Genomic DNA, 16541 nt, shown 5'->3' with positions numbered 1-16541 from the left:
ACAAGCCTGGGAGGGCACAGGAAGGGAGCACTACCACAAAATCCTCTTTTAAAAGCTCATTCAGCATGCTAACCTAAGTCTCATTTCAGAGATTTGTAAGGTTGGCAATGCCTCTTTTCAGACTACATCAGAAATGACATCAATGTCAAGATGAAGGCAAAATTAACAATCTTAAAAAGGAAACATGTAAAATGACTAAAACTGCGGAGTTCTACTATACTCAAAAATTGGCCCTACCTCCTTATTGAGAGACCTGAAAGTCTAGTGTCCAAATGTAAATACCCATCACGTGTTCAAAAATAATCTTCAAACTTGAACCGTAATCTTTGGAAGTTACACACACCACAATCCACCTTTGCACAGGCAATTTTATTCTCTCCTGTGGGTGTCAAGTGCTCACAGATTGTAATTTGAAACATTCAGAAAGCACATACCTGAATATTGTCACATTTCTTTACATCATGATTCAATAACTATTAAACAATTATGTCTACTAAATACAGTGAACAAAATGGTATAACTGTTTACACCATTCCCTTGTACACAAGGCTTCTGTCACAACAGTAACAAATGGAATTAATGCATACCACAATATCGATGAAGTAAGACCTTCTTTTTAAATAAACTATTCTGTTTATAAATAAACTCTGATTTTTTTTTTAGTACACATTTACAGACCTGATCAATAAAAAGAAACAAGACATATAGTTTCCTTTTAAAAACAAAATGTTGACAAATGGACCACTACGAGAGAACGTGACTAGAGAACGCAACTAGGAAAGGGGGTGAGAAGCAGGCAAGGGGTAAGAGAGAGTTAAAAGTACAGCCATACTACAACCTACGTCTGTTAGCAAACACCGACACCGACACGAGGGCAGGGCTATCTGGGGGGCTCATTTTACTTGAATTCCAGCAAGTTGCAATCGATCTTGTAGTACACATAGGGGTAATACTCCTGTTGACTCAGGTTTAAGCCTGGAATATCCATAGGAGCCTATTGAAAAATCAGATGATTATTCAACTAAGTACTTAAAGAAATTAAACAAGAAAAAAAGTATTACCATTCATAGGCATACCTTGGAGATATTGCAGGTTCTGTTCCAGACCACCACAGTAAAGCAAGTGGTTTCCCAGTGCATATAAAAGTTATGTTTACACTATACTACAGTCTATTAAGTGTCTAACAGCATTATGTCTTGAAAAACAATGTACATACACCTTAATTCAAAAATACTTTATTGCTAAAAAATGCAAACCATCATCTGACAATGCAGGGTTGCCACAAACCTTCAATTTGTAAATTGAAAAGTGCAGTACCTGCAAAGCTCAAAAAAGTGAACCACAGCAAAACAAGGTATGCCTGTACCTTCTTAATGAACATCTACTCTGGGCTAAGTTTATACATTTTTGCTAATTTAATCTGAGTTTGGCATTGCTAACTCCATTTTGCAAATGAGAAAACAATCTCTGAAAGGCTGACTTGAGACCTCCCTGGTGGTCCAGTGGTAAAGAATCCACCTTACAATGCAGAGGATGCGGGTTCAATCCTTGGTCAGGGAACTAAGATCCCACATGCCACAGAGCAACTAGCCCGCGTGTCACAACTACTGAGCTCACGGGCCCTGGAGCCTTCGCGCCACAACTAGAGGAGAGAAAATCCGCGTGCCGCAACAAAAGATACTGCATGCCTCAAGGAAGATCCCGCGTGCCACAACTAAGACCTGACGCAGCCAAAAATAAATTTAAAATAATAAATAAATAATAAATAAATCTTTAAAAATAAATATATAAATAAAGGCTGACTTGCCCTAGGAAACAGAGTGAGTAGTAAAGCCAGATTGAAGCGCTCTCTGCCCTCAAAGCCTGTGTGTGTTTAAGCATCACCCCACCATCCTTTCTTATGCATACTGTATAAAATTACTTCTTTAATCTCAGGCTTGGTGTACTGAGTTTAGGAGACACATGGCTTATAAAATGCTGGATAAAAATAAACCAAGAGTGATTTTTACAGATACCACTTATTACATACGCATGTTATAAGAATTTGCTGGTAGGAAATTATATATCAAACAGACTTCACATATTACCAACTCTACAAAATGTAGAGTCATTTCCTGCATTTTCTTCTATCAAAAAACCCTGATTTTTTTCATGGGTTCTAACTAGTGCACATGTGAAATACTGCCATCCTAAACTAAAGAGAAAAAAAATCAGCAAGATATTTGAAATCAAAAACATAAAAGCCTATTACAATTTTAAACAACAGCAACAACGAAAAGCACACATATCGTTTATATCTGTTTAAAAAGAACACATAAACAGATACCATTTTAGAGAAATGACAGTTCCCTTTAAAATGCTCATCTACTGACTCCACTACTCCTACCAACTAAAGTTACAATAACTACTTATTTTCTTGCTCTCTGCAATTTATAACTTTTGTAAATAACTAGTATCACTGGTTGTGTGTGTATATCTGCAGCTATAAACATCGGATCTACAGCAAGATAACAACTGGCTTTTAGAAATACCAAGAAGCAACTAGTAAAATGGGGTAAACAAGGTAAATTATTTGCTAAGCTATCAGGTAAATTAATTACTAACAAATTGAGAATCTTAAAGCAACTTTCAAAAGGTTAAATAACATCTTATCTTCTTCCAATAATTTTTTCTGAAATTCATCCAGTTTCTCTTCTACCAGGCTGTCTAATAAATACTTACATCAATAATGGCTGCTGCACTGCTATCTAGATGTTTATACAATTCATATAATACTTCCCGTAGTTTCTTCATTGTTTTCTTATTGGGCTGAAGGAGCATTGCTTGGAAGTTCACTGGCAAGCCATACCTTATAAATAAGCAGAAATACAGGATGTAACACAAGCAAACATATGCAGAGATTTTCTTTTTAAAGCAAATACTCTCATACTCTTCTTTAATCACAGTTAATGGGGAAAGGGTGCCTCACTTTAATGACCATGTTTACAAATTCAACTAATATACGCAGAAACTCAAACCTTCTCTGGTCCTCAATGTCCATTAGAAATCTTTCTTTAGGATGAGAGCCAACTGTCTACTAGGAATTACTTTTAATTACTCTTCAATTTTTAAGGTAATCTGTGAATACCCTCAGCAGACAGTGGTAATATGTAAACTTACTACAGTGTCTCTAGGTACCTGCAGGGAATTGGCTCCAGGACCCCTGTGGATACCAAAATCCACGGATGCTCAAGTCCCTTATATAAAATGGGGTAGTGTTTGCATATAACCTACACACATCCTCCAGTATACTTTACAATCATCTCTAGATTACTTATAATACAATGTAAATGCTATGTTAATTAGTTGTAAGTAAAATGCAAATGCTATGTAAATCATTGCTAGTGCTCAGTAAATTCAAGTTTTGCCTTTTGGAACTTTCTGGAGTTTCTTTTTCGAATATTTTCAATCCACGGTTGGTTGAATCCATGGATTCGGAACCCAAGAACATGGAGGGCTTTCATGATAATAACATGAGATTACTACCCACATCTACGATGAAAATTCAAAGAAATTTACAAATAGTGAGCATGACTGCAGATAAGCATTTTGAAATATTTCTAATATGAGCAACATGTACAGAGGACCACAAGATGACTGAGATTTTAAGTACCTCAAAATAAAAAAAATTTTAGGTTAATTGAAATGAGGACTTCAAATAAGGCATCGTTAGGTATACTGCGTACCAAACTACATGTAAAATATTTGATCTTCTTTTAACCAAACACTGGCTAATATTTCATAATCTACATTTAACTTAAGTACATAATAAGAAAAGAATCAGAGAGCACAGCAGCATGATCTCTTTCTTCAAACCCGGTATTAAGGGACAAGACCAACATGCACGAGATAAGCAGTATGACCACTGACAATCTCTCCCTCACGACTGGCCCTTTGGTTTCTCCAAATCAATTTCCTATTAGTAGACTGTGTGTTTTAATAAAGAGGTCCAATGTAAAGGGATCTATAAATTCTTTAGTTCCAAGTTTCTCAATTAACTTCCTTTACCTCAAAACAGACTCAACAAAAACCCTCAACGCTTTTACATGAATCCACGCAATAAACGCCTCACTGAAATTCACTTTCAGCCACCGTACAAGTGGTCCCTAGAGAAAGAAAGAAAGAAAGAAAAAATCACCAAAAATTTGGTCCTGAAAATGGCAGTTAGAAATTAGATAAATCAAGTTTTTTGTTTGTTTGTTTTGTGGTACGCGGGCCTCTCACTGTTGTGGCCTCTCCCGTTGCGGAGCACAGGCTCCGGACGCACAGGCCCAGCGGCCATGGCTCACGGGTCCAGCCGCTCCGTGGCATGTAGGATCTTCCTGGACCGGGGCACGAACCCGTATCCCCTGCATCGGCAGGCAGACTGTCAATCACTGTGCTACCAGGGAAGCCCTAAATCAAGTATTTTTAAAGGAGCAACTATCCAGTAAGAATCTTTAGGAGCATTAAATCACATTATAATTCACTTTTAAAATGTTTCATTTTTCTCATTATCTTGGATACTTTACCTTAAATTAGATGAAAAGATTAAGCCACTACTCTGTAACCTCAGTAGATACAAAAATCCATTGAATCTATTCACGACACATAAAAAGGTATATATATATATTTTTTTTTCTTTTTTTTTGGCCACACCACGTGGCTTGTGGGATCTTAGTTCCCCGACCAGGGATCGAACCCACACCCCTTGCAGTGGAAGTGCAGAGTCCTAACCACTGGAGCACCAGGGAAATCCCAAAACAGGTCTATGTTTTAACGAAAGTCATTTAAGGTGACACAGAATATAGACGTGTCCTTCTACAGGCTTGAAAACCAAAATATAAAAATCTAAATTTACTATCCAATACTCTTAAACATTTTATACATTTAAAATAGAATTCAATTACACACAACTTCTCAGGAATAATGAAAAACAGCTATGTAGTAAGTCATTTAATATCCCTAGGTGTTAGTTTTCTTATCTGTAAAATCAGGGAGTTGATCTAGATCCCTAAAACCTGTTCATTATGTTCTAAATTTTTAATGGTTCTATTATGTAGTATATATTCTTTCTGAATTTAGTTATTCAGTACTTCTAAATAAAAACACTTCTTTAAAGAAACAAATGACAAATAACTTATTACCACCTATCCATACTTAAAAGACACACATGATCAGTTCAGCTCATAGTTATTTAGGTAACATTATTAGGCTCATTTGGATGTAACAATCAATTTATGCAAAAAGGATAATATAACAAAGTGAAAGTCTTTGGTTAAAATATCTGTTCTTTAAAAGGGGATCTGGACCTCCCCAACAAGTTGGTTTTATTTGACATTACTTGGTTAGGGTTAGTTTTCTCCCAACTGAGATGCAATGGTTTATAAAGTACTTGGAAATAATTTTAAATGGAATGTGCTTTTATTTCCTCTTGCATTACAAGAAAAATACATTTTCACTCATCATGTTTCCCCTTCCATACAAGCTTCAGTCTTCACAATAATCCTGCACTTGAGATGGCAAGAAAGTCAACACCATCTTTCACTCACAATTCCACCCCTGTTCTCCATTGTGTCTAGAACATACTACCTCACCAATGGTTAAAATACAAATTCCTCCAATAAAAGACTGCATGCACCATTAAAAAAATCTGCCTCAAAAAATGAAATTTCTTACTGAAGAGAGAGAATTACTACTTAACTAAAATAGCCCCTCACTATATGGGTATTAATCAAAACACTGCATTTAAAATTAACTTCTGATATGGACTTAGGGGGTTAATTTTAAGATAATATATTTTAAGATAAGGATTCACAGATCTCAGCTTGCTTAGAGAAAACTTATTTTGATTATTTAGTAGAAAAAAGATAGAATCAAATGTCTCAAAAGCAAAATCAGAAAAGTTTTGTTTTCTTTTAAATTAAAGAAAAGCAGTAAGTACCACTTTTTCTTCTGCTTAACACTGATAATACTAAGTATTAAAAATGCATACAAATTGCTTTTTCTTGTCGGTCGAAAGCCTGTTCATTTCTTCTTTGTCTGCTTTCATCTCCTCTTCATTATACTGGAAGTCACGAACGATGAATCTAAATTGGGGGGGAAAGAAAAACAAAATTGTCCACACCATGTATAGGTGACCTAACAAATTAAAAAATAAAAAATAATAATCTTACTTGTTTTCCCTGGCTTTGTGTCTGAAGTCATCAACTGCCTTCCTAAACAAGGTGACATTACACAGGTAACTGTCTTGGTCCTCTGAGAGAACACTAGAGAAAGAAAGACCAAGTCCATTTAAAGCTTTATATTTAATGCTCACATTCATGTTGAGGGCAGAATTCAGAAACAGGGGGGGGAAGAGGAGGAACAAACAGTAGGGTACGGCAGCCCTTCCCAAACCACTTCAGTGCTTTCCATCTGTACTGCCTCAACACTGAAGACACTCAGTGTTCATGACGTTTTTATTTACGGTGCCTTAACAGCCCCCTAGTGCATTTCTTCCTAACCAACAAAATTAAACATTAAATCAAGTAAATCATCCAAGCTCAAGAATCATGCTTTTCAATCTGTATCAGCACTAGGCCAGCCGAGGAAAGATTGTCCAGCACCTGTACTTCCTGGCTAAACACCCTCTTCTCTTCAGGTGACTGAATTCTCTCTTCCTCTCTCCAGCCCAGCCCTGACCCAGGAGTCCTGGCCACCCCTTTTAACTTGTGCCCTCTCAAAACGATTATCCTGCGTCCTTGTTCCCAGGGACCGTCAGATCTAGAGCAAGGTAGCTGCAAAGTGGACAGAACTCGCTAAAAAACCTTTAATGATCCTCAGGTTTGCCAGAATTGACAGTAATGTGCAAACTGATTGGGATCAAAACAAAGCCAAGGGACTTCTTTGGTGGCCCAGTGGTTAAGAATCCGCCTGACGATGCAGGGGACAAGGATTCGAGCCCTGGTCTGGGAAGATCCCACATGCCGCGGAGCAACTACGCCTGTGCGCCACAACTACTAAGCCTGCACCCTAGAGCCTGTGCTCTGCAACAAGAGAAGCCCACGCACCTCAACGAAGAGTAGCCCCCGTTCGCTGCAACTAGAGAAAGCCCACACACAGCAACGAAGACCCAACGCAACCAAAAATAAATTTGTTAAAAAAAAAAAAAACCACAAAGCCAAATCCAACTTGACAGGCTATCTCAGATCCTAACAATATTCCACCACTATCATATTCATCCTTTAAACTTACCTTAACCTTAACTGATCTTTTTAACTTTAGTACTTTGCTGTTTTGAAGGTCCATGCAAACAAAGAGGTGGGGACCAGAGATGTGGACAACATCAAACAGCAGGTTCCGTGACAGTAAAAAAGATGGAAAGAAGGCTCACGTTCAAGAGTTGGGTTACAGTTTAAGATTCCAGACGTCAAGCCTTTCTAGAGATTGAGGGTGAGGCCAAGGGAACAGCCACAGAAATCGAGTGGAGATGACAGTCTGTGAGCTGCAGGCTGGGTCTCCAAACTCACTCTCTTCATTTAGGTCTGCTGCTGTGTAGAAACAGTTAACACTACCTCCTCACACACGCAACCAGGCCGAGAGGAAACGAGAAGTCAACGCTTTTCGGACGGCTGGCTCACGGCATTTTCAGTCTCCCACGTGAGTGGCAGCGCTGCTGGAGCTTGCTAGCTCTTCCTGCTGCCTCTGACTTCTGGCCTCTCTCCTAAGACTCCGTCCTGCCATCTGCTCTGCTCCCCACTCAACCTACCCACCTCATTGCCAAGGCACCTTTCCTGCTTTTCTTCATAAAAGTTATCTTTGCAACCCCTGCTCCAAAACACAAAAGAAACTTCTCTTTCAACAATGGCTAGTGTCGTTTTTTCCTAGGCCTTCCTCGCTAGGATCCTCTGGTTCATCTGGAACTCTAGCTCCCTGAACAAAAGCTTCCGTGAAGCACCAACGAGCTTGTGGTGCTGTTTTTCCAACAACAGAGAAAAGGCCCAAGTCAACCAGTGACGTAACCCAACCAGATTATCTTAATAAGCAAAAGCAGACAGACAAAAAGCTAAGTGGTAATTCTGAAAGTACAAGTGAAAATCACCTCTTTCTGAATAGTTATTCCAACAGAAAGAAGCAGAACAGCAGCTCAGCCTCTCAGACTCTTTGGCCTTTAACTCTGACTTGGCATTTATACACATCCCTGCACTTTAACCACCCAACGATGGCGATATTTCACATGGTCCAATCTTTCAAGATTTATGTAGAATATTTTGCAAATAGCTAGATTTTGTGTGTTTTTTTAGGTGAAATTATTTCTTTCAGGTTTAAAGATGGTTTTTTTCAATCTATTCTTCTTCCTCAAAAGTCCACTTTCATCTTCACTGCTTCCAAGAGTAACCACTCAGGTATTGTGACAAAAAGCAACAAGTGACAGTATTACTACTTATAATTCACTTTAAAATAAAGCACTTAGAACAATGACCAGCGTATAGTAATCACTCAAAAACGTTAGTTATTATGATACGTGAAAAATCCAACATCAAGTCATGGAGATCTTTCCTAAACAGAAGTACAAAATTCCAGACTAACCCCCTAAAACCTGTCTGTCCCATGTGAACTAAGCATCCTCTTCAGGTGCTGGCTGAGCTACTGCATTGCTCTCAACGACTAAATGTAAATAACTTTTCAAGTCAATGATTCCGAAAGTCTTTAGACTGATAAAGAGGTGAACAGACGTTCTCACTGAGTGAGGAAGGGCTGGGGACTCTCAGGTGGTCAGGGAGCACCCAGGGGTCTTTCAAAAGACATGGGTGCTGCCTGTACTGAACTGCTGGCATCTGACATTTTTTTCCTTTTAACTACTAAAGTGATTTTTCAAAAGATGTAAGTCTGAGGTAGTATTTCTAAAGCCCTTCTTTCCGAATAAACCTGGGACTACACACCACTCCCCTGGACTAGGCTCACACACCACAGGGTGGGAGGACATTCTGTGTGCACTGGGTCCTTACTTTCCTCCTCTCCCTGCCCCCAAACGTAAAGACAACCTCTGTGACTTTTACGGTCTCCAGAGCACAAAGGTCTAAGAAGGTGTCATCTGTCAGGATAAACAGCTTCGGAGGAAAACCAGCATTAAGACACAACCTCAATCTTCAGTCTACCATGTGAAGGGCCAGTGTGAATGGAAAGTATTCCCCCCAAATGGGAAAAAAATTCACAATGAGCACAGGTTTGTGGTTTCATTCTCAAAAAATCAACATTTGTGAAAACTACAATAATCACATTACCTTCTACTTTATATATCTTATCAAGTCTTAAAAGAACCTCATAATGTGTACAGGGAAGGTGCGAGGCTCATTTTACAAAGAAAATGAGGCCCAGAGAAGTTAAAAGACTTACCGCAGGTCACATAGCAAGTTGGTAGCAGAACCAGCAATAGAACTCAGATCCCTGGGTCCAGGACTCTTTCCATTATACTAAGCTACCTCCCATATGACAAAATGAAACTGGAAAAGAAAATATTTCATGGGCCTGGCCTTACTAACACCACTTCTTTACTACCTCCTAGACCTTTCTTTCACCATGCTGAGGGTATATATATACACACACTGAGGGATATATAAGAATATACAAAGCAATTCTTTGGGGGTGCATACACACTGTACTTTATATTTTCTTGAAGAATATCTTGTGTAGAATGGCAGAGTGCAGGAAAAAATGACATGCTATGTAGTGTCAAGAGTGCAGGATTTGGAGTTAAAAGACCTGAGTTTTAGTCCTAACTTTGCCACTGCACACTTATACAGCCATATACGCTTTAGGCGATGACTTAACTCTTCTGCATTTTTATTTCTTCATCTATGAGAAAAAGTATAACTGCCAAAACTACTTCATGGAATTGCTGTACATATCAAATTACACAGTGAATATTAATCCATAAGCTTAAAATTGCTTAATAAAAGTTTTTTTTCTTTTAAAGGAAAGTACAGATTCAGTAGAATCTACGCTTACTGGAAAGTGATGGTAAATATTTGCAGATCAACAGAGTACCCTAGTAGCCATTTTGGTACACTTCCTTTGCAAGATAAATGAGGAAATATAGACACACAGTAGGTATACAATAAATACTGAAGGAAGAATTTTGAGGGGGTAGCACAGCAGAAAAAGTACCACACCAGAGATCTGGGTTCTAGTTACAGCTCTGTCACTAATGAGATGTGTGACTCTGGGCAAACCACGTCACCTCTGTGGCCTCAAACCTCTACATCTATAATAAACATGAGTGGGTCGATCAGAGTGTACAAAGGCCCTTCCAGGTCCACAGCAGCTAGAGTTAATATAACTCACTTATTTTTAAGGGGAAAATGATGGCTCCAAAACTGTAAAACTTACCACAAAGGAAAGATAAAGATATCTCCTGTTCCAACATCCAAACTACCAAAGGAATTCTACGAAAGAAGCAAGCTTTACAAAGACTACTACTTACTTGCTAGACCTTGGAACTACCATTTCAGCTAGTGTTTCATACTGCTTAATCCAGTCATTGTGGTTTAACCTGCAGAAAAGATACAATTAAGTTACCGGAAGAGGAAAACAAGTCCTACCTTCATGCCGAGCCCAGAAAGAGAAAAAATTATGAGACAAATAGGAAATCCAACTATAATAGGTATACCTCAAATCTATTTAACAACAAAAAAAAAAATTCAAGTTTTCTACAGAGAATGAACTTCAAATACACTAAGTGGTAAAGTAGGAAATACAGCTCACCATCTCTTACATCCAGTAACTACTGCAAAAGAGGCACGTTCTAGAACTAAGTTTGGAAAGGAAGCAAAGCAAAATACATATTCTAAGTTACTTTCAAACTTTAGGGTTGATATACATTATTACCTCACTAAAAAAAGAAAAAAGGAAAGAAAGAGAAAGAGAGAGAAGCCATGCTGGAATCACTAACATTTCTATTCAGTGGCCATTATGAAGAGCTGGGTAAAACCACATTTACCAAAAGCACAGAGTACCAGGAAGTATTGAGTAAACAAACTGACAGTAAACCAAGCTGCCACAGATCACTGTGCAACAACCTTCTTTTGAGACCACTGGCTTTTGTGGGTGTGGCGAGAGATGATTATATATGCAGTACAAAATAAAGAATCGTAATATCTATAGCCAGGATAGTGAATAATCCATTATACAAGGTATCCTAGGTCCTATCCGAGGTTTCAAGTACAGTGCACAGAAAACTATGAAAACTTCTGGTCTTAAACACAAATTTTAAATAAAGGTTGCATGAGACAAATCTTTTATCTGGGCAAAGGTTATTTTCCTGCATAGTATAAAAACACAAAGACAGAAATTTTTAGAAATAATCAGTGTTCTAGTATTCTGCCGTAAGGGGGAAAAAGCGGAAGTCAGGTAATACTGTAGCCACTAAAATTCAATGGAGGTCCTTTCCGACCCCTTTCCAGGAGGCATCATTTTCTAATATTCCCAGTTTCCTAACCAGACAAAAATGGAGAGCACAGCAAAGAAAGATTTCATGAATAATGAATGCTCTGAAGAGTCCCCAAATCTCCCATCCCAGTTTGGATCCCCTGATAGTGAGATTTTAGTGTAAGTCAGAAGTGAAACCATTAACAGTGTCTCTTTCCCTCTCCCTCTCCCTCTCCCTCTCCCTCTCCCTCTCTCTCTCTCACACACACACACACACACACACACACAGTTCTAATCTTCCAAAGGTTTCATTTTACCAAGATTACCAAATATTAATTAAAACAGAAGGCCTAATCTAAAGGAGGTTTCAAAGGATAGTCTAACCCAGCAAACTATGTCCATAACCTGTACACCTGTTTTTGTAAATAAAGTTCTACTGACACACAGCCACGTCCATTCATGTACACACTGTGTGTGACTGCTTTCAGCTACAACGACAAAGTTGAAGCGGTAGAACTGTGTAGTTGTATCAGAGACCATGTGCCTTGCAAAGGGTAAAATACTTACTATCTGGCCCTTTGCAGAAAAAATATGCCAAGCTTTGATTTAATCCATCCTTTGCTTCTTAGAGGGCTTAATTCATCCTAACGAATCATCAAACATTTTTCAGAAAAACAAATAGCTCGCTGTTTTGAAAAGTCTAAGAACAATATTTCTTTTAAGTCCAATAATTTAGGATTATTTAATTTTTTAATGGGCCAACTCTACTAAGCAAATTTTGATCTGGAATATCAATTTATAATTGACAGCTCCATTACCAGGTTATGAACTAAATTCTACTGTATCTGCCATGAGCACATGTTGGTTGACAGAACAAATGACAAGGTGATACTCCCTTTACACTTGGGTTTATGGAAAACTTCAAATTACAGTATCAGACACTAATATTTCTCTTGTATTTGAATAGGTAAAAACCCTTCTGTAATAAAAAGGCATACTTGGGAACCACGACCAGTAATGTGACGAGATACTCTGAGTCAAGAACAAAGTCATCCTTCTTCACAATTTCTGCTAGACTTCTAGTTAGCAAACTTCCTCTGAGGAATAAGAAAAAAATCATTAGGCTGATAATTATGTGCTTCCAGAACACAAGTAAAGAAATAGCAGGCTAGTTATAGTCACATATACTATATATACATCTCAAGAGAGGGATTAGCCTGAGTTAACATTTTATTTTATGAGAAGTCAAAATTTGGGACTTCCCTCGTTGGTCCAGTGGGTAAAACTCCGTGCTCCCAATGCAGGGGGCCAGGGTTCGATCCCTGGTCAGGGAACTAGATCCCACATGCGTGCTGCAACTAAGAAGGCCACATGCCACAATTAAACATGCCAAAACAAAGATCCTGTGTGTTGCAACTAAGACCCAGTGCAGCCAAAATAAATAAATATATTTTTTAAAAAAAGAAGTCAAAATTTAGCTGAATATTTCCCACATCCAAACCCAAAGAAATGTAAACATTTTATCAGAATTTGCCTCTAGTGTCTCCCTTTGTGTTTGCTTTAATTATAACTCAGCTCTACTCTTGATTACATATATAGTATCTTAACTGAGAAAGTGTTATTCATTAGGTATCAATTAAAGTCTACCTCATCATAATTATGAAATCATATCATTTAAGCACAACCTTTGATTTTCCTCTCTCTCCCTAGGTATTAATTTTGGTTAGTTAACCCAATAATCAACTCTTTTAACACAGTCTTCATTTGGTCTCCTAGTACATTTCACAGTGAAAATGACTTGCCCTGTTTGCACCACTGACAGTATCCAACCAACTTTCTCTCTGGGATATGAATACATAACTGGAAGAGTTAAGTGCTTAAAACTACACTTGTAGTACTCATACTACAGTTATATTAACCAAAACAAGAGTGGTCTATTTTAAGAAAACCTAATATGTAAAAAATAAAAACTTGGAAAACAGAAAAATTAAAGAATGAGTATTACATTACAAAAGGATTCTTCTATAGAATTCTTTTAAGCAGCAGATAATTGCTATGTAATTAAACTATCATTTGATGTAAAAACAATTAACTTTAGATAATTTTCAGTGAAAAACCAGATGGATAAAGGGATAAACCAGGACACAACTCACAAGTATTATGTATGAAACTAGTATAATAAATCAGCCTCACATCTGTTTTGACCAGCCTGAATTAGTGAGCTTTTCTCCATGAAGTGAAAAAAAACCACCATTTTGATTATAGAAACATCACAAAGCGGAACCAGTGTATGCTAGAGTGCGTCCCCAGTTCTTTTTTTTTTGGCTGTGCCGTGAGGCACGCGGAATCTTAGTTCCCCGACCAAGATTGAACCTGCACCTCCTGCAGTGGAAGCACAGAATCTTAACTACTGGACCTCCAAGGAAGTCCCTCCCAGTTTTTAATTATTTACATATACTTGACATGCTTACGCATTCTTTCGTTCCAAATTCTGAAGATTCCCTTTCAGGTTGTTATATGCGGATGCTCGAGATTTCAGGTCATTGTCAATCTGAGTCACTCCCTTTAAAGAGAAAAAGAGAAAAAGGGAAAATTTTCCTAAACCTGCCTCTACTAATACAATCAAAGTAGCTGTGCTTAAACTTTAAAAAACAAAACACCACTAGTTCCTGATGTAAAAATATTCTATTATTTTAAAAGCATGGCTTTAAAGGTCATTAAAAAACAAACCTACTTCATTTTTAATAACTATGGTAATTTTCATATAATCTTTTCTATTAAAGATAATGTTTTAGTCTACATGTATTTTAATTATTGTTACTATATTACTTCTTTAACCATGTAAATGGAATCTAGGCCACTGGTTACAGATATGACTAATTAAAAGGCTTTAAAACACAAGTCTCAAGGATTAATTTCCAAAGGAACTAAATCACATAGAGTTTTGCTGTTCACAACACCACTACTCTTCCACAAAATATTTTTGCAATAAAATTAAAATTATGTTTGAATTTATTTATAAATGTTACACAAGCTGATTTTTCAAAAAGATGATTAAAACTACTAACAACTTAGGGAGAAAACACAAAACAGTAGATTTAACATTTGAAGAACTAATTTCAACTCAGCTCTACCATCACCAGCTGTGTGGCACTGGGATAAACTACTTCACGTCTCTGAGCCTCTTTCCTCAACTATAATAGTATCAGGAAGAAGAGGACTAAATCCTTGATAAGGATCAAAAGAAAACAAGGCTCACAGTAAGAGCACCACTTTATATTACCTGACTACTCATTTTCATTAAATTATATGATGACTTAAGTTAAAATCCTTGATACACTATTCATTTACATTTAACCACAGAGCACAACGTACAAATAAAGCCAGTGGGAGCCAAGGAAGTCTGTCCAGATGATTTAAATCATACTTTTCATCCTAGCCAGGTCATAGAAATGTTGTCAAACAATTAATAGGTCCTTGTCTACTGCCTCATTATAGTTTCAGGTAAGACTTTTACATTTTTCTCTCAAGCTCAAGGACTTTGAAACATAAAAGGAGCTCTTAATTCAGTGAATTCATGGATGTGCTTTAACGCCTGTGGACTCCCTGAAACTGTACATAAAATCATGTGGTACAAGAATACGGGCAATTTTTCTGGGTAGAGAATCAATACTGAACATCAGAAGGGAAGGTGTCAGAAAACCCATAAAGTTTAATCTGAATCAGTACTGTACATAAACATACTTAAGTGACCATTATCATACATCTGAATGATTCATAAATCTCTAATCTATTCCAATTTCCTGTTCTATGTGATCTCAATTATGCTTCAAGTTTATATAAATAACTATAAAATTTTAAAGTTACTTTTCTTATTCAAACATTGTTGATGCAACATTTAACTTAACTACCTAAATAAACTACACAATTTGGATAATGTACACATGAAAGTGTTATCCTTATTTGACACCTTTTTTTTTAGTAAAATTGTAGGAAGTCACATATAATTAAGCTGCCCTATCAAAAACTAAATTAGAGTATTTAATAGCTAAATACTTATAAAATAAATAAAGCCACTATAAATCAATGTGTCCTACCTGTATCATTTTTTATCTTACCTTGGCAATTATTTCAGAAATATTTTTCAGGGACTGCTTGATTGGATATTTAGCCATGTCCCACTGAAACCTTGTTATATAAGTAACCAAGTCAACTGAAATAAGGGAAGAAATTAATTACTGAGGAGAAGCAATAGAATTTTTTATAGTTTGCTACACAGTAATAGGTTTTAGTGCTGAAACTGGCATTAAGAAAATCAGTAAAGATGTCATCATTTGTGAAGAGTCCTGGTTAAGTAAATGTGGAACTGTATTAAGTAACATGGATTAATCAAAATTTTTACCTTGTAATCTGACTGGATCTCTTCTCCTTACTCAAAATTTAATATATATTAAAATGTTCCTTTCTAATCTGATGACTTAATAAATGGAATATGTACATACCCATGATATGCCTCATATGCAGAAGAAAGAGACACAAAAAGATTAAGAATCTACTTCAGGGGATTCCCTGGTGGCACAGCGGTTAAGAATCCGCCTGCCAATGCAGGGGACACGGGTTCGAGCCCTGGTCCAGGAAGATCCCACATGCTGCGGAGCCTGCGCTCTAGAGCCTGCGTGCCACAACTACTGAGTCCACGCGCCTAGAGCCCGTGCTCTGCAACCAGAGAATCCACAGCAATGAGAAGCCTGCGCACCGTAACGAAGAGTAGCCCCCACTTGCCGCAACTAGAGAAAGCCCGCGCGCAGCAACAAAGACCCAACACAGCCAAAAATAAGTAAAATAATTTTTAAAATAATACATTTTTTAAAAAAACCCTACTTCAAACTGTCTCCTCAATAAGTAGAATTTGACAAAAGTATGTTCTTTCTTTGCAACTTACCCAAACTGAAAATGAACTTGTCTGTTAAAACCTTGTGATGACTGTTTCTAGGATTCTATATTTCAGTAATCTTCAAAACATGGACCTTTTCACTTTCAAATGACAAGAATAAGAAATGCAGAGCCAAAGAAACACTCAACCACTAATTCCCTGGAAGCGTGGTAGTCAAGAT

The 16541-nt window shown here is 37.3% G+C and overlaps 1 protein-coding gene across 5 annotated transcripts in view; it reads right to left on the bottom strand.

Annotated features, from left to right (window-relative positions):
- Positions 1-350: 350 nt before the first annotated feature.
- ATP6V1C1 (ATPase H+ transporting V1 subunit C1) overlaps positions 351-16541 on the bottom strand; it is a 103492-nt gene continuing 87301 nt past the window's right edge. For all 5 annotated transcript variants that reach the window (XM_067018129.1, XM_059043138.2, XM_059043136.2 and 2 more), the window contains 9 exons: positions 15546-15640; positions 13899-13990; positions 12426-12524; positions 10484-10552; positions 6195-6287; positions 6014-6107; positions 4048-4145; positions 2722-2848; positions 351-994 (listed from right to left, as the gene is read on the bottom strand). In XM_067018129.1, coding sequence (XP_066874230.1) covers positions 899-994; positions 2722-2848; positions 4048-4145; positions 6014-6107; positions 6195-6287; positions 10484-10552; positions 12426-12524; positions 13899-13990; positions 15546-15640 — 863 coding nt within the window. In that variant the 3' untranslated portion in view covers positions 351-898. The remainder of the gene's footprint in view (positions 995-2721; positions 2849-4047; positions 4146-6013; positions 6108-6194; positions 6288-10483; positions 10553-12425; positions 12525-13898; positions 13991-15545; positions 15641-16541) is intronic.

The sequence above is a fragment of the Kogia breviceps genome, chromosome 17 (genome assembly GCF_026419965.1).
Source record: "Kogia breviceps isolate mKogBre1 chromosome 17, mKogBre1 haplotype 1, whole genome shotgun sequence".
Taxonomy (NCBI): domain Eukaryota; kingdom Metazoa; phylum Chordata; class Mammalia; order Artiodactyla; family Physeteridae; genus Kogia; species Kogia breviceps.
This window is presented reverse-complemented; position numbering and strand designations above follow the sequence as displayed.